Source organism: Corythoichthys intestinalis, chromosome 2 (genome assembly GCF_030265065.1).
Source record: "Corythoichthys intestinalis isolate RoL2023-P3 chromosome 2, ASM3026506v1, whole genome shotgun sequence".
NCBI lineage: Eukaryota > Metazoa > Chordata > Actinopteri > Syngnathiformes > Syngnathidae > Corythoichthys > Corythoichthys intestinalis.
The window spans coordinates 19,947,153-19,970,694 of NC_080396.1; the positions used below are offsets into that span (position 1 = coordinate 19,947,153).

A 23,542-nucleotide genomic window follows, 5' to 3' on the forward strand; every position below is an offset into this window, starting at 1 on the left:
TTTGCACTCAAACACATTTTTTTGATTGAAGTGACTTTTTTTTTCTAAACTTGAAAACATATTTTGATTGAAGCAACTTTTTTTTGGATCAAATAATAAAGACACAAATCTTCCTCCATATGGCTACGCCCAGGGGATACAATTTTCGACTGAGGTAACTACATTGGCACGACACTGGCGGGCGTACCATATTCAATGGATGATGATCTTGGTGAAATGTATAGCTGTCAGCAGCCTGATTTAGAAGTCCCCTCAAGAATGATGGGAAACGAACAAAAAACAAAAACAAAAAAAAAAACGCTCATTTTCAATTTATTATAAATATTCTTGTTAGTTTTACTGCTGACACTGCGTTTTGGGGTCATCAACAGGTTGTGCCCCCTTGCCCCAAAAGCCAAACTCCGCCTATGCCGATAACCGTCACTTTTTTTTTTTGTATGTCAAAAGGGATTTTTTAAAAAAAAGTTCAAATTATTACAATAATTTCACTCAAAACAGAATTAATTAGATACAGCCCACCCGTCTCATCAGACCATAAGACATGGTTCCAGTAATCCAAGTGCTTTGTTGAAATGTCTTCAGCAAACTGTTTGCGGGCTTTCTAGTGTACCGTCTTCAGAAGAGGGTTCCTACTGGGGTGACAGCCATGCACACCAATTTGATGTAGAGTGCGGCGTATGGTCTGAGCACTAACAGGATGACCACGCACCTCTTCAATCTCTGCAGCAATGCTGACAGCACTCCTGTACCGAGTCACATGACATTTTGGAGGGAAAATGATAAGCAGTATTCCATTTTGACATTTAGGGATGTACATAGTTTCTAAGGGGGGTACTCACTTTTGTTGCCAGGGGTTTAGATATTAATGGCTATATTTTGAGTTATTTTGAGGGGAAAATAAATCAACTGTATTATATAAGATGCACACAGACTACTTTTCATTGTGTCAAAGTGTCATTTTGTTAGTGTTGTACCATGAAAAGATATACTTAAATATCTGCAGAAATGCGAGTGGTGTACTCACTTTTGTGATGCACCGTATAAGCACATTGAAAAACAATCATCAGCAATGTATTTTAATCCAAAAAAATACTACAATTAACTCTCCTGGTAAATTTAAAATTGTATAATTTAACGCATATGTGTGTGGATGTGTGGCCAGGTGTGTATGTGTTTGGTTGTTTAAAAAAAAAAAAAAAAAAAAAAAAGCCTTTTTATAGTGCAAACAAAAGCTCAGTTAGGTTTTACATAGCCCCCCCGGTGGCTGAAAATGCATTGCATGTAATTGACTTTATAATATATGAATTTAAAATGAAAGCTTTGCAGGTAAAATGTTGTCTGTAAAAGTTGTGAAGCAATAAAACAACTAATAAAAATTATTAGTCATTTGCTTTGCTTGGCCAAAAAAAAACAAAAAACACCTGAGGACAGAAGAAGCAAGATGGAGATATGTAATTTTTTCAAACCTGGACTTCCAAAAGTGACAACAACTACTGAGCTACAACCAAGAATTGAATATGTGGACCATGAAACACTGGAGAGCAATGCCAAAATGGTGAGGGGAGTTTCAGTTTGCCCCACTAAAGACGTTAATTTTACAACAGGGCCAGGGCCACCACTGGGTATACCATACTCGATGGACGACGATCTTGGCCAAAAGCATAGCTGTCCTAAGCAACCTGATTTGGAATTCCCCTAAAATGATGGGAAACAAACTTATATTATTATTATATTATTATAATTATTTAAAAAATATTTTAAAAATTATAAATGTTCCTGTATGAAATATTCAGTCAAAAAGGATGCGGCGTCTACTTCTCCAGTCTCCACCAGGTGAGACAGAAAAACGTGTGTGTGAGCACTCAAGCACACACACACAGCTGAGATGCCAGTATGTAGGAGCCTGGGCTAAGCTACAATCCGAGCATATATCTTGTAAGTAATTTTTTTTGCCGACTCTGCATTTCGAGGTCATCAACATTTTTGTTGCCCCTGCCACAAAAGTCAAACTCCACCTACAGTGGGGCAAATAAGTATTTAGTCAACCACCAATTGTGCAAGTTCTCCTACTTGAAAAGATTAGAGAGGCCTGTAATTGTCAACATGGGTAAACCTCAACCATGAGAGACAGTGTGGAACCCCCCCCCAGAAAATCACATTGTTTGATTTTTAAAGAATTTATTTCCAAATTAGAGGGGAAAATAAGTATTTGGTCACCTACAAACAAGCAAGATTTCTAGCTGTCAAAGAGGTCTAACTTCTTCTAACGAGGCTCCACTTGTTACCTGTATTAATGGCACCTGTTTTAACTCATTATCGGTATAAAAGACACCTGTCCACAACCTCAGTCAGTCACACTCTAAGTCCAATATGGCCAAGACCAAAGAGCTGTCGAAAGACACCAGAGACAAAATTGTAGACCTGTACCAGGCTGGGAAGACTGAATCTGCAATAGGTAAAAAGCTTGGTGTAAAGAAATCAACTGTGGGAGCAATTCCATGCAAGATCTCACCCCGTGGCGTCAAAATGATAACAAGAACGGTGAGCAAAAATCCCAGAACCACATGGGGGGACCTATTGAATGACCTACAGAGAGCTGGGACCACAGTAGAAAAGGCTACTATCAGCAACACAAGGCGCCGCTTGGGACTCAAATCCTGCACTGCCAGACGTGTCCCCCTGCTGAAGCCAGTACACTTCCAGGCCTGTCTGCGGTTCGCTAGAGAGCATTTGGATGATCCAGAAGAGGACTGGGAGAATGTGTTATGGTCAGAGGAAACCAAAATAGAACTTTTTGGTGGAAACACAGGTTCTCGTGTTTGGAGGAGAAAGAATTCTGAATTGCATCCGAAGAACACCATACCCAATGTAAAGCATGGGGGTGGAAACATCATGCTTTGGGACTGTTTTTCTGCAAAGGGACCAGGATGACTGATCTGTGTAAAGGAAAGAATGAATGGGGCCATGTATCGAGAAATTTTGAGTGAAGATCTTCTTCCATCAGCAAGGGCATTGAAGATGAGACGTGGCTGGGTCTTTCAGCATGACAATGATCCCAAACACACAGCCAGGGCAACAGAGGAGTGGCTTCGTAAGAAGCAATTCAAGGTCCTGGAGTGGCCTAGCCAGTCTCCAGATCTCAACCCCATAGAAAATCTGCAGAGGGAGTTGAAAGTCCGTGTTGCCCAACAACAGCCCCAAAACATCACTGCTCTAGAGGAGATCTGCATGGAGAAATGGGCCAAAATACCAGCAACAGTGTGTGAAAAGCTTGTGAAGAGTTCCAGAAAACGTTTGGCTTCCGTTATTGCCAACAAAGGGTACATAACAAAGTATTGAGATGAACTTTTGGTATTGACCAAATACTTATTTTCCACCATGATTTGCAAATGAATTCTTTAAAAATCAAACAATGTGATTTTCAGTTTTTTTGTTCCCCCTCATTCTGTCACTCATGGTTAAGGTTTACCCATGTGGACAATTACAGGCCTCTCTAATATTTTCAAGTGGGAGAACTTGCACAGTTAGTGGTTGACTAAGTACTTATTTGCCCCACTGTACTTAAATATCTGCAGAAACGCGAGGGGTGGACTCACTTTGTGGTACACTGTAACTCAACAGCTGCCACTGATGGCAATTACATGTGAAACGGGAAGTCAGCAGAGAACGATCCTATGTTCATTCACTGCCAGCCCCTTCAGTTCAAATGGAACATACGTCTGCTAGTGAAAAAACATGCATCATGCCGCATAGTTTAGCTTGTACTCCTTTAAGTAAATATAGGTATACTTCAGTACTTGAACTTCTACAAGTACTTATATTTCTAATCGATTTTTGGGGCAATTGCAAGTCACCTGTTGATATAAGGTTTAGATCCTGTTTATTTTGTGCAATTTCTTTCCAAACCCATTGGAATTGGTGCACATTTCTGTCATTAGGGTTGATGGACAGAGCAGTCATTGGAATTTATGAATATAACAGTCATTAGGATCGAAAGTTATAGTGGTCTTGGCATTGACAAATATTTAGTAGACGTCTTTGGCGTTGACATCGCCGTACTTGGCATTGACGGACATGGCAGTCTTTAGCATTGACAGTTCAGCATTACAAAGGTACATCATTTTTTAAATATTTTTTGGAAAACAGGAAGTCTATATTTCAAAAACATGACACAATAAAGCACCCAAAAAATAATTTAAAGCAGCTATAAGGCCTTACACACCAAAAAGCGTGTTCGCTTTTATTACCCTTTAAAGAAAATAAACTGTCAAAGGCACTTATTTAGAAAATTCCAATAAAGGAAAACGTGGATTAAAATTTCACACATTTACAAATTGAAAAAAATAATCTTTTTAATAAAACACATTAAATGTTTTGGAATTACGAGATTGAAATGTGTACAGTTTTAATCACGCGTGCTTTGCAAATACCTAGTGACCGTGTATTGATGTGTCTTAAATCTAACTGGAGCCAAATTCCTAGCAAACATGACCCCAAAAACAGATATTGCAGTAATGTCATCACTTTGCTACTAATGCATGTGCTGTATTAAAAACAAAAAAAAAAACAGCTGACAGATTGAGGGTTTGTCAGCCTACAAATCCTACAAAAAACTGACCTAAACATCGATTCTGATTTTGTTGAATGACTCCAAAATTCCCATGCGCATCACTAGTTCAAAAGCAAAAATGTATATTTGATTGACTAAACTTTTTCAATTTATTGGCTGTCACTGTCTCCAAAGAAACACGATACGCCAAGAATAAAATATCAATTGCTTGCATTTGCGATGAGCTATAAGTCTTTGAGCATTCCAATTTGGGCAGCGATCTTCAGCGCGGGGCCCAGTTTGATGTTCATGGTCCCCATGAGATGGTCCTCCTTTAGGAGTAGCAGAGCCTGACCGTCGATTTCTTGTGAACGAAAGCCCTCTGCGATCTCCAGACAACCTTGGAACGCAGTTCACCATACAATAAAAAATAAGAAGAAAGAAAATACACTGAAAGCAAAAAGTGACAGGTCTAACCTGGTAGAGAACAGATGAATACGTAAACTTCATCGACGTTCCACTGGCCGGGGTCCCTGGGGATTTGGGGGCCTTGTGCCTGAGGACCCCACTGTTGATCCTGTGTATAAACTGCCAAGTCTGAACATTGGCTGGATTCTCCTTGTGCAGGGTGAGTCATGTGACCAACAGATTTCCACGTGCAGGAAGACATCTGCAAAGTAAAATCATATTAAAAAAAAAAAAACTAACAGTGCAATTTACCAATTTAATAAGAAGCCAAAATATTTGTTGATATTACGCAGTCTGCCAAAATTGGACTTTAATTTGATGGTCTTCTTCGATCTATTTACTGTATTTTTCGGACTATAAGTCGCACCTGAGTATAAGTCGCACCAGCCATAAAATGCCCAACGAAGAGGAAAAAAACATAAGTCGCACCGGAGTATAAGTTGCATTTTGGGTGGAAATTTACTTGATAAAATCCAACACATAGAACAGATATGTCATCTTGAAAGGCAATTTAATATAAAAATACAATAGAGAACAACATGCTGTACAGTATGATAATGTTACATGATGCATGAACAGCGAAATGTGAATATACTGTCCTCACCAGGACGATACAGCGAGCTAAACTCCCAAATGACGATGTTGGACGTCCGAATAATTTGCTGACTTAATTTTGGCCGTAGTTTTGACACCATCATTTGAAGAGTGAAACTAAAAATACAAATAATACAAATCAATTTCGTCCTCGATACCAAACAGATTTGCATCAACGTAAATAAATGATAATTAGCTGCTATTACAGCAATGACACAAATGGTTAGCATGCGTTCGCTAGCATTAGCACATCGTTCAAACAACCACACAACTGGCTCTAACTGTCCGATCGCGGGTGGAAAACACACGACAACAACAGAAAAGATGATACACACAGGCGTTGCCTCTGTAGAGATATTTTACAAGCATTAACAATGAACGTAGGTTCGCAGCAGTGTTTCACTCTGTCGCCCACTCGCTCAGAGACGCTGTGTCGCTGTCCGTCTTCTTCTGGCGTGTGAGCGCTCTTCTTCGCGTAAACAAGTGCGAGTGCGCCCCCACTTGGGCGTGAAAGCGCCACAAACTAAAAGCATGCAATTCAATATAAAAAAGTCAATAATACAATTGAATACATATTGCCAAAGCCAGAATAGCTATTAAGAGTTATTCAGATAAGTATAGCATAAAGAACATGCTAACAAGTTTACCAAACCATCAGTGTCACTCCAAAATACCAAAATAACATGTGAAATGATATCATAATGTGTTAATAATTTCACAAGTAAGTCGCTCCTGAGTATAAATCGCACCCCTAGCCAGACTATGAAAAAAAAACTGCGACTTAAGTCTGAAAAATACGGGTAATGCGATATACTGTACGTACACTAACTACAGAAGTACTCCCAGAGCAGATCTCTGCCTAAGCAGTCAAATTCAAAGCATTGGAACAAGTTCAAATTTCTTTTTCTGATCTGTGTAACCGTTGACCTCATTACCTTGAAATTTAATCACCTCTTCTGTTTCATCATCCCTTTATTTGTTCTTGAATTATCGTGAAATTCCTTTTCTGGCCTCTGTGACCTATGACCTCATTACCCCAAAATTAAATCACATATTACAACCATATCTTGCAAATTTGATATAAATCCCTTTATTCGTTCTTGAGTTATCATGAATACAAACAGAGACATACGGGACCGAATACTTAGCTTTCGTCTTAGCTTTCACCTACTGGTGGAGTTAATTAACAAAGTACAGTCCCTGACAAAGTCTTGTCGCTTATCCATTTTGAAGAAACAACTGCTAATAACCTGACTTTTAATTATTCAATTGGTTTCAGAAATGGCTCATAAGAAAGCTAAGACACTCCCAAATGATGTTGAATGTACAAAAATATTTTTGTTTCACTGAAAAAAGATTGATCATTTAATGAGGACATAAGGGTCAAACTTTGGCAAGACAAAAGTTTTGTCGCCTACAGAAAGTAGTGTGATAATTGAACAAAAAATGTACTTCAAATACAAAAATATGTTACATAATATAAGCGAATTAAGTAGTGGTACTGTGAGATCCAAATTTAATATTTTGTATGACTTCCATGGGCTTGAAGGACTGCATCCATGTGGTTCAGCAAGGATTCATACAATTTATTGATGAAGTCATCAGCAGAGGCGTAGCGTCCCATTAGGCATACACAGGCAATTGCCTAGGGCCCCCAGCCAGCAAGGGCCCCCAGAGGGCCAACAGATTTGGCACACAAAGATTTAGCACACTCAGCTTCACCGCACTGTCGTAGCTACAAGTATTGGGAGTGATTCAATACCATGGAATTATTTGGCAGATTTTCTTACAATTCTGTTGTCAGTCCCAATTAGCATTCATGTTTAAGCAAGTCCAATCAGTTTTATCACTGCATGTATGTGCAAAGAGTGATTCACCAAGAACTTTATGAAAAGTCCTTGCTGTAATATTTTATGTTGGTTTTCACAGGCAAAAAATGTACTTCAAATACAAAAAAATGTTACATATTATAAGCGAATTAAGTAGTGGTACTGTGAGATCCAAATTTAATATTTTGTATGACTTCCATGGGCTTAAAGGACTGCATCCATGCGGTTCAGCAAGGATTCATACAATTTATTGATGAAGTCATCAGGAACATCAAAGAAAGCAGTCTTGCATGCCTCCCAGAGTTCAACATTCTTGGGTTTCGTCTTCCATGCTTCCTCTTTCATCCTGTTCATGTCTGGTGACTGGGCTGGCCAGTCCTGGAGGATCTTGATCTTCTTTGCCTTAAGGAACTTTGAGGTTGAGATTGAAGTATGGGATGGAGCACCATCCTGCTGCAGAATTTGTCCCTTTTTATGGTTAGGAATGTAAGAGGCAGCTAAGATTTGTTGATATTTCAGACTATTTATGTTGCCTTCCACCCTGCAGATCTCTCGCACACCCCTTTACCGGATGTAACCCCAGACCATGATTTTGCCACCACCAAACTTCTCTGTTTTCTGAGTGAATCTCGGATCCATGCGGCCTCCAGTAGGTCTCCTGCAATATATGCGGCGACTGGGGTGTAATTCAATGGAAGATTCATCTGAAAAATCCACCTTTTGCCACTTTTCCAGCATCCATCTTTTTGACAGGCTGTGGGTCTTGGCAAATGCCACACGTTTTTTTAATTGTCTGCACTCTGAGAGATCTGCATTAATCATTTAGCCTATCAATTAATTATGGTCTTATTGGTGAGAAATGTAGCCCTGACTGCCGTTCACCCAATTTGTTTTATTGTTGTTATTAACATTATGCTAGTATATCGTCCCTACCGATATTGAGACCAAACCTACGCCCTTGCTTTTACTATATATTTGTGTTGTGTGGTGATGTATTGATCCAGTTCGATTTATTATTGAACCCTTAATACTGCTGTGTTCATAGCGGAAGTTGACTAGTGTCCCACCTTGTCTTCAGACTCCAAATGAGAATTTGGGGGGGTTTCGTTGAGTCTTTTTTCTTTCTTCGAGTCCTCGGGGGTGGATTTTCGATTTGGGAAGAGTCCTGTTCTTTTCGTGCATCCTACATTGTGTCTAGGGACAAAATCATACTTGGATGAAGTTTTGACCAATAGAAAAAATAGTCGACATATGATTATTACCTTTTTGCACATAACGTTGAACAGAACCTCTTGGACCTTCTGAAGACGTATGCAAAGTCCACCTTGCCACAAAGCTCACAGGTAAGCATGGGCTCTTGTCGACACTTCGAATCTGATGAAACATGAGATGTTATAATGTCTATTACCGTCAATGGCAGCGGATGAGTCAATGATACCCTTTGGTGAAAGCCCATTCATTCTTGAGTCTGACGTATGTCTCCTGATGCAATCAACTGAGAAAGAAGGACGTTCCACCTGTAGAAAAAAAAAAAAGTCCAATATTTTAATTGAGCATTATACGACCCGAACAATACACATTTGAATATTGTGTATACAGTAGCTCTATAAAAGTGATTTCCATCCACTGTAATGTCAATGACTTCATTATTTTTAATGCTTGAGGTTTGTGTTCAACTTAACAGGCCCACACTTGGACAGCAACTATGAACTAGTTCCAATTTGGGGTGAACAAAGTGTGGTGAATTTTGGTTTCGGGATGTTTTTTTTGTTTTTTTTTTAAATGAACGAGTTCATTCTGGTGTGCCAATGAAAAAGGCAGAAACACACCTTAAACAAACCATCATTTATAGAGAAATAACTCTGTCAAGCACTCCCACCAACACTCACAGGACCGCTGTCATGATTAAAAAAAAAAAATTTTAACTGCGGATGATTTAAAAAAAAAAAATCATATACATATATATATATATAAAATTGTTGTCTCGCCCACCCGGGCGGTATGGTCTCTCCTTTCAAGCTCGGGTCCTCTACCAGAGGCCTGGGAGCTTGAGGGTCCTGCGCAGGATCTTAGCTGTCCCTAGGATTGCGCTCTTCTGAATGGAGACGTCAGACGTTGTTCCTGTTATCTGTTGGAGCCATGCACCCAGCTTGGGGGTTACTGCCCCTAGTGTCCCGATCACTACTGGCAGCACTCTTGCCTTCACTCTCCACATTTTCTCCAACCTTTAACCCTTGATATTTCCCCAGCTTTTCGTGTTCTTTTTTCCTGATGTTGCTATCGCTCGGGATTGCTACATCTATCACTACTGCTGTCTTCTGATGTTTATCCACCACCACTATGCAGGGGCGGACTGGTAATCTGTGGGTTCTGGAGGATCACAGAACGGCCGGTGCCCTGGACGGCCGGCGGCCGCCATTCATTATACATCACTGTTTTTGTCCCCCCTAGCCTCTGATTATCTACAGTTTGCATCCAATCCGACAGGTGGCAGCAATGCGCCTGGCTGTTCATCGCCAGTCCGATAGAAGAACGAAAGAAGCACAAAGTTGCCTTCATTGGTTCCTTGTGGAAGCAAAATGGCGACGAGCGTTAATGCCCAATATGGATGGTGGTGGCCAAAAAAGAAAAGAGAAGGGTGGCGCGGAGAAGGTTAGGGAAGAAAAAAATTAAAGAAACTGGAGAGCGAAGCATTAAAATGTCATAAGTTGACAAATATTTTCGCAAGCAGCAGTCTGGCTGCAACGGCCACGTTGGGTAACAGCAGCACAGCCCCGGCGATGGTGAGAGGGGGCAGACGCTCTGACGTGCAGCCGGTGCAGGGAGAGAGAAAAATAGAGGGAGGAGGTAATGATAAGCTGGTGGAAGTTCGAGAGGGAAGTTCCCCAGACAAGCGCAGAGCAAGTAAAAAGGGATGAAGAGGGTCACTTGCTCGGTATACTGGCAATTATTATCCACAAGGTAGGTACATTTTAAATGAAATAAATGGCAATTAAAGGGTTAGTGACAGCGAGTCGATGTACCCATTTGCAATCGTGTCAAGTTATAATATGCTAGTCCTACTATCACTCTCCTAAGAAAAATATTATAGCTGTAAAACAATGTATGCACACGCAGCAGCAATATTAATTCAGAAGAAATATAACAAAATATTAATAAAATGAATGGTTTTACTTTAAAGTTTAGGTAGTTAAATTGATATATATTTTTAATCATTTATATATCGTTTTGTTTTTTGGTTAATACTTTCCAATGAAGGTTATGTATACAGGATTTGTCTTGAAATGTTTATTGTATTTTCATTGAAATTTATTATTTGTATGGCAAGATTAATTATGGCAGGGGTCTCCAAACCGGTCCTCAAGGGCCACTGCGGGGCCTGGTTTTTCTTTCAACCGATCGAGTACCGACAGTTTAACCAATGAAGTTTCTGCTAAAACAAGCAGCACCTGACTGCAATCAACTGATTACACTTGTAAGACACCAGATTGGTGCAGAGGTGTTGTCTTGTTTTGTTGGAATGAAATCCTGTGCCCGCTGCGGCTCTATGTGGAATAGTTTGGAGACCACTGAATTATGGCATAAACAATGAAATCGTTTTATAGACAGAGATATATAGAGATATATTATAATCAATTGGATACATGAATGAATGAATGAATGAATTTACTGTCATCATCATCATAATCATTGACAGTTTCAGAATGTGGAATTTGCCCGAATACATAAAACTTGCTTTGAAAAATACATTTTCATTTGTTTATTCAGGTCTATCATAGAGCTAGTACAGAAAATGAACCCAACTCCAGTTCAGCCTTGCAGTACTTTGAGCGCCCCAAGTCAGACAGTGACAGTCTAGACATATTGTCTTCATTTTCTCTTAAAGTGCAAGAAATTGATGCATTTTACAATAAAATGTAAAAAAAAAAAAAATTCTCCCCGAGGGTTGGGCGGTATGCCCCCGGACACCCCTAGGGGGTCTGTTTCCCTTCGTATAGCGTTTCTTGTGGGCTGGGCTGAGTCAAAGTCCAGGGCTGCTTTTTAGTCCCAGTCCGCCCCTGCCACTATGTCAGGCTGGTTGGCCATCACCAGTTTGTCTGTCTGGATCTGGAAGTCCCACAGGATCGTGGCTCGGTTGTTCTCGACCACCTTCGGAGGTGTCGCCCACCTTGCCTCTGGGGTCTCCAGTCCGTACTCGGCACAGATGTTCCTGTACACCATGCCTGCTACCTGGTTATGTCGTTCCATGTATGCCTTGCCTGCAAGCATCTTACACCCTGCTGCGATGTGCTGGACTGTCTCAGGGGCCTTTTTGCAGGGCCTGCACCTGGGGTCCTGTCTGGTGTGATAGACCCCAGCCTCTATTGCTCTTGTGTTAAGGGCCTGTTCTTGTGCTGCCATGATCAGTGCCTCCGTGTTGTCTTTCAGTCCGGCCTTTTCCAGCCACTGGTATGTTTTTCCCATGTCAGCTACCTCCTCAATATGTCGGTGGTACACACCATGCAGGGGCTTGTCCTTCCATGATAGCTCCTAAGGGTCCTTCTCCTTATTGGGCTTCTGTTGCCTGAGGCATTCACCGAGTAGGTCATCACTGGGTGCCATTTTCGTGATGTACTCTTGGAGGGATGTAGTTTCCTCCTGGATAGTGGCTCTGATGCTTACTAGTCCTCGACCTCCCTCTTTCCGCTTTGTGTAGAGCCTCAGGATGCTGGACTTAGGGTGAAACCCTCCGTGCATTGTAAGGAGCTTCCTTGTCTTGATGTCGGTAGCCCGCATCTCTTCCAGTGGCCAGGATACGATGCTAGCACGATGATTACTGGTAGGGCATAGCTGTTAATGGCCTGGATCTTATTCTTGCCATTCAGCCAACTGCCTCACCCTCTGTAGGTATTTGGTTGTGGCAGACCTTCTAGTTGCTTCCTCATGGTTTCCATTTGCCTGTAGGATCCCCAGGTATTTCTAGGTGTCCTGCACATCTGTTATGTTACCTTCAGGTAGTTCAGCCCCTTCAGTTGAGATCACCTTCCCTCTTCTGGATACCAATCGCCCACACTTATCTAGTCCGAATGACATCCCGTATTCTCGTGAGGTGGATCAGGGAGTCGATGTCACGCTCGTTCTTGGCATACAGCTTGATGTCATCCATGTAGAGGAGGTGACTGATGGTTGTCACCATCATATATTAAAGGTACATGTATTTGTATTGAACCGTTTCAGTACGTGGTGTTCGGTTCGGAACGGAGGCCTACCGAACGAGTTTCTGATGTAATGTAACCCTTACTTTTTGAGGCTGTGAGTCGATCGGGATAGTTTCTTTGTGTAGATTATATTTACTCCGTCTTTTCTACTATAATGAGGAGCAACACGGTAGGACAGTATATATCCTAGAAACGTCAACGGCGCAACAACGTGGCCGCCGCGAGAACGCAGTGAAACGCGGGTGTTAAACTCAATCAGCCAATGCACACCAGTCGCCGTGCGGACGTGTTTTAGACGCGTCCCAGAAGCGGCTCAACATGACGCACGTGAAAAGAACGGCAGAGTTTATTATTTGACGCGAGACGCGACCCTCCTGCGTCAAAACTACTGCCGGTAGCTAGTATCGGGCAGACTGGAAATCACTCGTGTAAAAATACGGTGGATCAAACTTTTCAAACTAATATGCAATCGTAATCCACTTTTTGAGTCCATTAGATCTCTTGAGTGGTAGATAGGGGCACAGTTGACTTGTCTTTGTTGATTTACTGCTGTCTTCTCTGCTATAATACTAACCAACACGGCCCCGTGTTCATTACAAAACCCTCCTACCACAACAAAAAAAGTAGGAACTAATATTCACATTGGAAGTAAAGTTATACAACATAAAATATACAGTATAAATGAATACTACGTCACAGTTGTAAAATATAAACACATAATAAAATAAATAATAGCCCATTTAAATAAAATAAATTAAAATGAGCTAAAAAACCTGTGATTAAATAATAAGAATAATACACAGATCCTGCTTACACAATTAATTTGATTAATTTCTGTGTGGCGCTTTAACTTGAGAAAATCCACCAATAAAGCTTTTGAAAACCGTATATAGGAAAAAAAAAAAAGATTCATTGATGCATTTCATTTGTAAAATACATGTTAAAATCTTTGTCATTGGGATTGCTTTTCTCTTGAGCACAGGACTTCTTTTTTCTTCTTTCTTTCAGAAAGAAAGCTGACCAATGTGCGGGGTCTGAAAGGCAAATGGCTGTTGGATTATCTTTAAATACCAGCTACTTTTTGAGCAGATTTCTAGCTTTGTATAGGCTAATGTTTCTATTATTGAAAGCACAAAGGTGTGTAATAAACAACTAGCACATTTATATTTTGCATTTTGTTTTCTTACTGTACAGAAAATGAACCGAACCGTGACCTTAAAAACCGAGGTACGTACCGAACCGAGATTTTTGCGTACCGTCACACCCCTAATATATGTATTAAATTTATTAGGATCATGGAAGCTTCCACTTGGGGAAAATATATACATACAGTATATCCTGTATATACATAATATAATAAAAATATACAGTACTGTGCAAAAGTTTTAGGCAGGTGTCCTGCCTAAAAGTTTTGCACAGTACTGTATGTACATATACATACATATATATATATATAACCAAAAATTAATTTTGTAACCAGTTAGTCAATAGACTATACCATTAAAAAAAAAAAAAAAAAAAGTTTTTTTGTGTGTGTGTGTAGGAATTACTTTGTAGTTCAAATAAGATGAGGGGAAAAAGACATTTAAGACAGATGTTTTGCAGTTTGTATACCAGTACATTATTTTTGTTCGAGGTGTAAGATTTTTTTTTACCCTTTATAGGACAAGTGACTATTTTTGGTATTAAAATGGAAAAAAAAAATGTAGGCTACAATACTATCATTTCGTACACAATTGTGGCCTATAGATCTCAATTATGATTATTATAATTTTAATATATTCTGTTAAAGAATAAATACAAATATAACTTCATAACAATCTTAAAAAAGAAAATAAGATTAAAATGAATAAAACCAGAAATATATTCTGATTATGGCTTCCAAAACACTCAAATGTTTTTTAAGGCCACGTCTACACTAAGTGGGGTTTTATTTTATTTTTAATTTTTTTAAAAACCGAGGATCCTGCCCTAATACATCGGGAAAAAATAATTACATCCACACCAGCACGTTTGTAGAAAAATAAAAGCTTCCACAGCCAACCACATTTATTCATTTTTAAGCACATTCATAACAATGCGCGAAAAATAATTGTCCATAATGCCCCCATCCTTTACATGTGTTCTTTAATATGAAGCACTGCAAGAGTTTGTAAATAAATGGAAGAAAAAAAACACCTGTCTAATTTACTCCAAATGTAAACATTGGTCCCATGTGGGACGTAGGGACAAAGTTTGTCGCAGTCAGTGACGTTTCCACAGTTAAATCTTCGGTTATCAGAGTCCACATGATGGCGCCACAAACACAGATTTCACACATCTTCACTTTGAACGCAGTTTTCAAGAACCCTTGTTTAAATGTGCGTGTGGATGATAGGCCAAACCGTAGAAAAAGTTTTTCTGTTAGCAAAACACCCTGCTACGTGACATGGCCTAGGTTTCATGGTTTTTAACTCAATGCCTGCCATTAACAAGGAGTGACGTCCAATCCATTTTGACTGCCAGCCTCTCCCAGTTAATATGGATTGGACATCTATGGACCGCCAATGGCAGCCACTGAGTTCAACGAGCAACCTAGAAAAGGTTATACTTGTTTTAAGCTTTCTCTTTCTATTAATGAATAAATTGCACATTTATCATTTCAACTTGTCTATTTAAACAAACACTACTTTACAGCCCCAATTCGCCTGCCACGGTGTGTGTATATATTTTGTGTTGTGTATGTTTGGTTTTCTGCTACTTATTTTTATCTATTAGTATTTTTATGGTTTTAACATTATTATATTTTAGTGTTCTCAAACTTTAATTTGTTCAAATGTTTTTCTTTTTTAAATGATGGTATGGTGATCTTGAGTGCCAGAAAGGCACCTTCAAATAAAATGTATTAATTACGGCTGTCAAACAATTAAAATTTCTAATCGAGTTAATCACAGCTTAAAAATTAATTAATCGTAATTAATCGCAATTCAAACCATCTCTAAAAGATGCCATATTTTTCTGTAAATTACTGTTGGAATGGAAAGATAAGACACAAGACGGACACATACATTCAACATACTGTACATAAGTAATGTATTTGTTTATTATAACAACAAATCCACAAGATGGCATTAACATTATTAACATTCTTTCTGTTAAAGGAATCCACGAATAGAAAGACTTGTAGTTCTTAAAAGATAAATGTGAGTACAGGTTATAGCAATTTTACATTAAAACCCCTCTTGTTTTCATTTTAATAAAATTTGTAAAATTTTCAATGAAAAAATAAACTAATAGCTCGCCATTGTTGACGTCGCCAAGTGGGACGTCACATGGGCTCCCTGCTGTTCTTACACAGTGTGTTTGACTACGTAAGGTAGTGATTGAAATACACCACAAGATGTCAATGGCGAGTTTTAAATTAATTAGAGATCTAGCCAAGGCAAAGTTTGAGTAAGTTTTATGTGTATTTTGCATAGCTATTTTGAGCCCTTTTCTTTTTGTGAACATTGTTTTTTTTTGAGAGATAGGATTATTATTTTTGTTGTGCTTTCACTAAATGATACTGTAGCGACTTAAGTCTTCCGCCCAAATGCATGATAGGAAGTTGGGCAACCATGACTGTCAGTGGTGGCTGCAAATGGTATATCTTCTCTGCGTTGTGTTCAATACAGGGTGTTAAGAAAAAGATCATCTCCTGTCTATTTTCCCCACGTCGCTCGCTACAATAGATATTTTTGTTTTGAACGAGTTGCCAAAGCTTATGCCAATAAAAGGCGCGGTCCAATGAACGTCTGTGTTCACTCGCATTTCACTGCCGTTTTAGCTCTCAATATGCAAAAACGGCGTCATTGTAATCTGTTTGAGGCAATGCATGAGCGGATAATTCCGTGAATGCATTAAATGTGTCAAATATTTTAACGTGATTAATTACAAAAATTAATTACCGCCCGTTAATGCGATAAATTTGACAGCATGAATTATTATTGTTATATTGCAGTGTTAAAAGTGCACCTTGATTTTAGTGTGGACTGATTGGGTGGCAACAATGGGAAAATTTTAGGATTTTGACTGTAGCAGCTCACAACAAGTCACTTGGGGAAAAAAAACTATGGACTACTTTTTTTTTTTTTTTTTTTAAATAACTCTACCCTTTGTTTCCCCCAGCATTAATAAATAAGACCGTGTGTGTGACTCATACAGATTACTCACAGGGAAAGGCTCAGCCCCCTCCTGGATAACAAAGCCCTCTATTAAATGGGTCAGGATGTGGGATTTAACTACAGCCTGGGTTGGCTTTCGCTCTCGTCTGTGTTGGCTACTGTTTGTATTGCCATTCCCGGCAGTCATGACTGGAGCACAGGAGGCCACTCACCTGACAACACAAATAGCATCACAAAAATTCAAGTCAGACAAATAAACAATAACTTTTAATAACTTCAGATGGAACAATAAATTAGACGTTTACAGTATCTGCTCCATTCAAATAGAATTGTTGGGCTGTTAATGTGTTAAAAGGCTATTTCATTTATAATTTCCACATATTTAAGCCCCGATTCATCGCAAAACTGCTCTAAAAGGATATAGTTCAAGATTTTAATACTTTAAAGTGGAAGTTCAGTATTTTTGACATTAATGTTAATCTTTTAGTTAGGGGGCTTTAATTAGTCTGTGGAGTTGATTTTTTAAAAAAACTTTTAAAAAAGTTTGTTAGTTTTTTATTGTTTTCAGGGCTCCAGAGTGGTTAAGCTAACGCAAGTCAGTAGTCTCCTCCTAGCATGCCAATAAAAAGCGATATTAACAGATCTAACATAGTCAAATGAATTTAAAATGCACCTCAATGTTCAAAATCTCATGCAGCCAAAACAATTTTGCACACAACATACTAACAAAAAAAAAAAAAAACAGCACTGAAAAGACCAATGTAATAACTTTATCCTGAAAACATAGCCAACACTAGGAGTAGGAACTAGAGATGTCCTGATCCGATATTTGGATCGAATCGGACGCCGATATGGGCAAAAAAATGCAGATCGGCTCGGCCGACACGGAAAAATTCACATCCAGACTTTCGATCCAGTTTTTTTTTTTTTTGAAAGTCCGGTTCGGGTTTTCCAGCACACCGATTGATATAATCCATTCCAGTTTTTGCTTCGGTTTCCCTAAAATCCGGTCCGCATTTTACGACACACCTTCAACACACTACATTACCGTCCATCAATTTACCGAGAGACTTTATCGGTAAAAATGTCAGCTGTGTGGGATCATTTTTGCCTGACACGGCCAGACTGTTCTCCCTGTATTTTTCAAACACTAAGAGAAAAGTCTGGGAACCAGCCCATTAACGGCCTCTCGAGCAGGTACAAAATCAATCGAAAAATCAGATTCGTTTATTTGCGTGACGTGTTCTTAACGAGCAACGTCACTCTTGCGCGTCGGAAGTCGTCTCCACAACAACACAGATGGTGGACAGGAGAGCTGAGAATATGTTCCAATCCACGGTAAAATCAGATTTAAATGAGCAAAAACACAGCGACACGAGTCATTGACAACAGTCCGTCTCGCGCTAGACATGTTGAATAAACTCCGCTCTCCTCATATGTTTACTTCCGCGCGCAAGTCCCTCGTCCTGCCCTCGTCGTTTTACTAACGTCACGTCTGCCCGTCGCTGATTGCTGTCTGTTTGCTGTGGCTTGCTCCACCCTGGAAATTGTATCTGCTGAATGGTGGCCAGACTCAATAGCTGGAACAGCGGTGAGTGTAGTGTACCAGGCAAGGATCATTTCACCTTAAAGGACGACAAAGACGAAGAGGCAGAGTGCAACATATGCCACAATAAAGTCAAGCGTGGTGGTAAAGCTGTAAGAAGTTTTAATACAACCAACCTAATCAAGCATTTAGCGAAATACCACCACAAACAATATAAGGAGTATGTTAAGAAAACCGAAGACAAAACGAAAGGTCCTACGCAACTAACACTGGCAGAAACTTTTGCAATGCGAGACAAACTGGCACTCGACAGTCCCAAAGCCCAGGGAATAACAAGAGGCATTGCCAAAGAATTCATTCTGGATGACAAGCCATTATCTTTCGTGAGTAAAGACGCACCATCCAACACTTAGAACCACGGTACAACATGCCCAGCCGTCATTACATCCTTGAGTGATTCGGCCGTGGAAGATTCGGGAACGATTCACAAACATCCAAATTCCGATTATTGAAATATGTCAAGTAAAGCGGAACTAATACACAGCGCGGTCTTCGGGAATCAATGAGAAACGGACCGCATTGCGTCCCGAGAGTAAACATGCTTGTCATAGACCCGGGTAATGTCAATGCTCGACTCACGGCTTTAGCTCAACTCATGCCGTTGGATAAAAAACACAAGAATACCTGACTGCTGCTGACAGCCGCTACAAACTACGTCAACATCGTTTTACTGTAGATAATAGATTTCATATGTATATAGAACTAGATGCAAAATGACAGACTCGACGGCGTTAGCATCATTGAAGTATGGAAAACTAGATGCGTTAGTAAAAAGCCGCCATCTTAAAGCAGGAGACTTCCCTAGTAGGCTGTTGTGAACCTTCCAAGCGAACCTAATTAACTTTTTATCTAAAATACTCCTAAATCAGCAAAATCTTGACTTGAATCTATCTTCAAAACAGTTTTAAAACTTTCACATGTCGAAAGTACACAGAAGGGAAATTATGGAATAACGGGAACAATTTTAACAACTTTAACCGTTGATTCGCAAAATTAAATGAATTGAATGTAGTTTAAAGCTGCTGATACAGAATGGGGACTACAGTATTTTATTTACTTTTTTAAAATGTTAACTTGATACTGAAATACTCGTTTATTTAAACCTGAGAGGCTTTTTATACAATTATTGTAACTAATGCACGAAACATTCAAAGCATCTAATAGCTTGAGGGGTTTGTGGGATTTTCCACTGAGGTTGTTTGTGTGTTTTGCTTTTTTTTAAGACAGTTTACAATATTATTTGCACGTTTTACTGACTGACTATGCCATTTCTGTTATTTATGTTTTGTGTTTGTCACTGAATAAACAGGTCAGTTTCTTGTTACCAACCGTTGTGTGTTATTCAAACTCACCTAATTCAGCTGGCTAGTTGTTATCAAGAGTACTAAAACCCTTTTCAACATGAGTCTGACTGCTAAGTAAGGAGGCTAAATAACTTTAAAGTTTAACACATGCTCAGATAGGCCAATATCAGTATCAGCCAGTATCGGAAGTGCAAAACAATATCGGTATCAGATCGGGAGTGCAATAACCTGGATCGGGACATCCCTAATTGACATCCAATGGTAAGTTTTAATAAATTTATCCTGAAAACATAGCCAACACTATCGATTGCATGTGTCATTAGTGATTCTCCTGCTTGCATATGTTGTTTTATTGGCATGCTAGGAGGGGACTATTGACTTGCGTTAGCTTAGCCACTCCGGAGCTCTGAAAATAATAAAAAAACTAACAAACTGCAAGGATTTTTAAAATAAAATCAACTTCACTGACTAATTATACCCCACCCATCTCGAAAATTAAGCCTGATGTCAAAAATTCCGAACTTCCCCTTTAAGTGGAAGATCTACATTTCGCTCATACTGCCATACACAGTGATAGATGTCCTAATTCATTTGAATTGGGAGGTTTGGAAGTGATCAGTTCAAATGGATTGCAAGCCTATTGCCGATAATGGCACCCAAGTGAGTTAAGCATCAGGCTACTTTGATTATTCAACAAATATTTTAATAGTCCGTTATTCATATAGAGGAACTGTTGCAGTGAAATGGCTCAAATCCTCTTTTAACAAATACCTGCAACGTGAAGCAATTATCAGAGAATCCCAAAATTTAAAAAATAAGGTCCTAATGAAACATTTTTTTCAAATTTGTAAAAAGAAAAGTCAAAATGAATATGTGTAATAAGCGCTGTAATATCTATAACCCTTGCTAAATCCAGTTTTTTTTCTTCTCATGGAACCTACAGATGCATGTGTTGACTTGCATCCATCATTTTCTTTTTCCCCAAAAAGAAAAGTCAAAATTCTCATGACATTTTAGGTGTATCAAATGTGATACATTTGGTAATAAAGGGTTAAAACCTCTTAAGAGTAAAAAAAAATAATAATTTTTTTTTAATTTTTAAATGAGCGAATACAAAATTGAAAGAAGTAAATATTTAAGCATTTTAATATTTTCAATCATTATTTTGTTTTGTAACTCATAAAAAAATCCCCTTTTGGAAACATTTTCTTTAACTTTGGAAAACAAAAGCTTAAATAGAAATCTTATCTTATGTATTTGGTAATTTACTTTATTTCTTTGTTGATATGAGAACTAGTTAAATAGGACGAACTGATATAATTGAGGACTATAAAAGAGGGTAGGTTTTAATAAGAAAATGCTTCAACCGACTCCTTTTTGGACACAATGACTAAAGTCTGATATTATCAATTATAATTATTATTATTATTATTAGTATTGTTGTCTTGAATATTGTTGCTATTATCTGAAGTATATTATTGGTTTTGTCTGATTTTTTTTTTTTGTCTGCTTTTTATTTTCTCATGTTCACAAAAAAACATTCATTCATTCAAATTAACATTCATTTTCCATCTGTTCTCAGTGAAGTATTTTCTTCTAATGGACATTTCCAGCTAATATATGAAGAAGACAGTAATATAACAGTAAATTACATTCATTTTTGTATGAACGGATAAATCGGGGATTTCATCTACCATCAACATATTGTTTATGGCAGCCCAAGTTAAGTACACGTGCTTTCTTTGACAAACAATAACTTTGTTCCAATATTTACCATTATAATGTTGTTACATTACATTGTTAAATCACATGCTAACAAAAAATAGCATCAAAGTTAAGTCATACGTGTGGAAATAACTACTACGAGCGAAATGAAAAGGTCATGTTTTGAAATGACACTTACCGCATATGAACTAATGAAAACACGAAATACATCCATTTACATGATAAACATGACTCAAATAGCCGAAAAAAGTCCTTTAAATCCACGTCATTGCGTAGTACAAGGAGGCGCGCACCTCAATTACTTCATTTTGTACTTTTTACGCGTCAGTTGCACGTGCGTAACGGACATTAAATGACGAGAAGTGAGGAGTTGAATGCTGTTTTTCTTTGGAACCCACCTTTTGACCACTTGGGTAAAGAGACGATCTCCTCTGTCTCCCAGTTAAACAATGGGGGAGTCCCAGGGAAGAGGACCCCTTTGTTCCACTGCTGCGGGCGACGTTTCATTCACTCAGCGTCCCTCCTCCGCCAACTCTTATCTAAGGCCAGCCGAGTGAACTACGGCCTAAAGAAGTTCATTATTTGGCCTAATAGTCCAGCAAAAGTGCAACGAAACGAACTCTTCGTGCAAGACGCAAGCAACACAACAACACTTGTATTGATTTTGATGCGTGTGCCTCATGCCGTTCAACAACAAACTGCCCCGCCAACTTCGCCAAGCAACGTTTCCGCTCTGAACCTTCAAAATAAAACAAACGATGAACTTGAACGTCACACTCAGCATCCAAAACACGATTATGATAAGGAGAGTTTATTAGACAACGCTGTTTAGAACACGTGCTTGTATTACAGTATGAAAAATAGGATTTAATAAAAGGATCAAATAAAAAAGAAATGCATAAATATTTTTCAAATTTCTTTTTATGAAGATGTACTCGTCTCAAATGTATATTTTTCTTCTTATATGTAGAAAATACACTTCATGTCACAACTGTCAAACATGCGGCCCGGGGCCAGGTACAGCCCTCATTTTGTGTGGTCTGCAAAAGCGAATCATGCATGTCGACCTTATGTATTTTTTATTTTTTTTAATTTTTTTTAATTAAAAAAAATAAAGAAATAGAATTTATTTTGCCCATGATCTTTCAGTGAGACAACATTTTTCCATTTGAAAATAAATAAATAAATAAATAAATAAACATGTTTTAAAAATAAAAGAGAACAAGGACAATGTTTTCTTATTTTTTTTTTCATTTAAATAATTAAATAAATAAATAATGAATATTTCCTGCTCTTCCCCATGTTTTTTGTTTCTTAATAATGTAACTAGAGTTCTAAAATAGGGTTGTTCCGATCATGTTTTTTTGCTCCCGATCCGATCCCGATCGTTTTAGTTTGAGTATCTGACGATCCCGATATTTCCCGATCCGATTGCTTTTTTTTTGCTCCCGATTCAATTCCAATCATTCCCGATAATTTTTCCCGATCATATACATTTTGCCAATGAATTAAGAAAAAAATGAATAAAACTCGGACGAATATATACATTCAACATACAGTACATACTGTAAGTACTGTATTTGTTTATTATGACAATAAATCCTCAAGATGGCATTTACATTATTAACATTCTTTCTGTGAGAGGGATCCACAGATAGAAAGACTTGTGACTTTGTATATTGTGACTAAATATTGCCATCTAGTGAATTTGTTGAGCTTTCAGTAAATGACACTGAAGGCCATGCCCAATGCATGATGGGAAGTGGAACTATGACAAATGAAACCACGACTGTGCGTAGTGCTATCAATTGATATATCTTCTCTGCGATGGGCTAAAAAGAAAAAGTTCAATTGCTACCTTGCTTCCCCACATTTCTTCCCATGATATTTCTAATCGTAGGGAGAGAGATTGTAAGGCTTTAGCCAATTAAAATGCGGTTTCAAAGGCTGCCAAATTTCACTCTACTTATTTTACGCTGCCTTCTAGCTCTCTATATAGGCAAAAACAGCGCCATTACAGATGGAGCGCGACAATGCGTGAGTGGGTCGTGCAGCGCATGCATTAATTGCGTTAAATATTTTAACGTGATACATTTAAAAAAAAAAAAAAATTACTGCAGTTATTGG

The 23,542-nt window shown here is 38.6% G+C and overlaps 1 protein-coding gene across 3 annotated transcripts; it reads right to left on the reverse strand.

Annotated features, from left to right (window-relative positions):
- Nucleotides 1-3,919: 3,919 nt before the first annotated feature.
- LOC130931411 (polyhomeotic-like protein 2) lies at nucleotides 3,920-22,134 on the reverse strand. 3 transcript variants are annotated; one of them, XM_057860193.1, is made up of 7 exons: nucleotides 21,594-21,745; nucleotides 16,830-16,992; nucleotides 8,879-8,957; nucleotides 8,703-8,814; nucleotides 8,508-8,634; nucleotides 5,027-5,219; nucleotides 3,921-4,949 (listed from the first exon to the last, which is right to left on the reverse strand). In XM_057860193.1, exons 2-7 carry the CDS (start codon nucleotides 16,965-16,967, stop codon nucleotides 4,795-4,797), a joined length of 804 nt encoding a protein of 267 aa, XP_057716176.1. In that variant the 5' UTR covers nucleotides 16,968-16,992; nucleotides 21,594-21,745; the 3' UTR covers nucleotides 3,921-4,794. The 3 variants fall into 3 exon arrangements, with proteins under 3 accessions (XP_057716186.1, XP_057716176.1, XP_057716167.1); XM_057860184.1 differs by lacking the exon at nucleotides 21,594-21,745 and adding an exon at nucleotides 21,814-22,134 and having other exon boundaries at nucleotides 3,922-4,949; XM_057860203.1 differs by lacking the exons at nucleotides 16,830-16,992; nucleotides 21,594-21,745 and adding an exon at nucleotides 21,814-22,134 and having other exon boundaries at nucleotides 3,920-4,949.
- Nucleotides 22,135-23,542: the final 1,408 nt, after the last annotated feature.

What these genes read in the sequence shown, in the direction of transcription:
- LOC130931411 (XM_057860193.1), bottom strand. Translation starts at nt 16,967, where the DNA reads ATGACTGCCGGGAATGGCAATACAAACAGTAGCCAACACAGACGAGAG. An exon ending in AGGGGGCTGAGCCTTTCCCT is followed by an intron (nt 8,958 to 16,829) that starts GTGAGTAATCTG and finishes TTTTTTCTACAG; the next exon opens with GTGGAACGTCCTTCTTTCTC. An exon ending in TCAACGTTATGTGCAAAAAG is followed by an intron (nt 8,635 to 8,702) that starts GTAATAATCATA and finishes TTTTGTCCCTAG; the next exon opens with ACACAATGTAGGATGCACGA.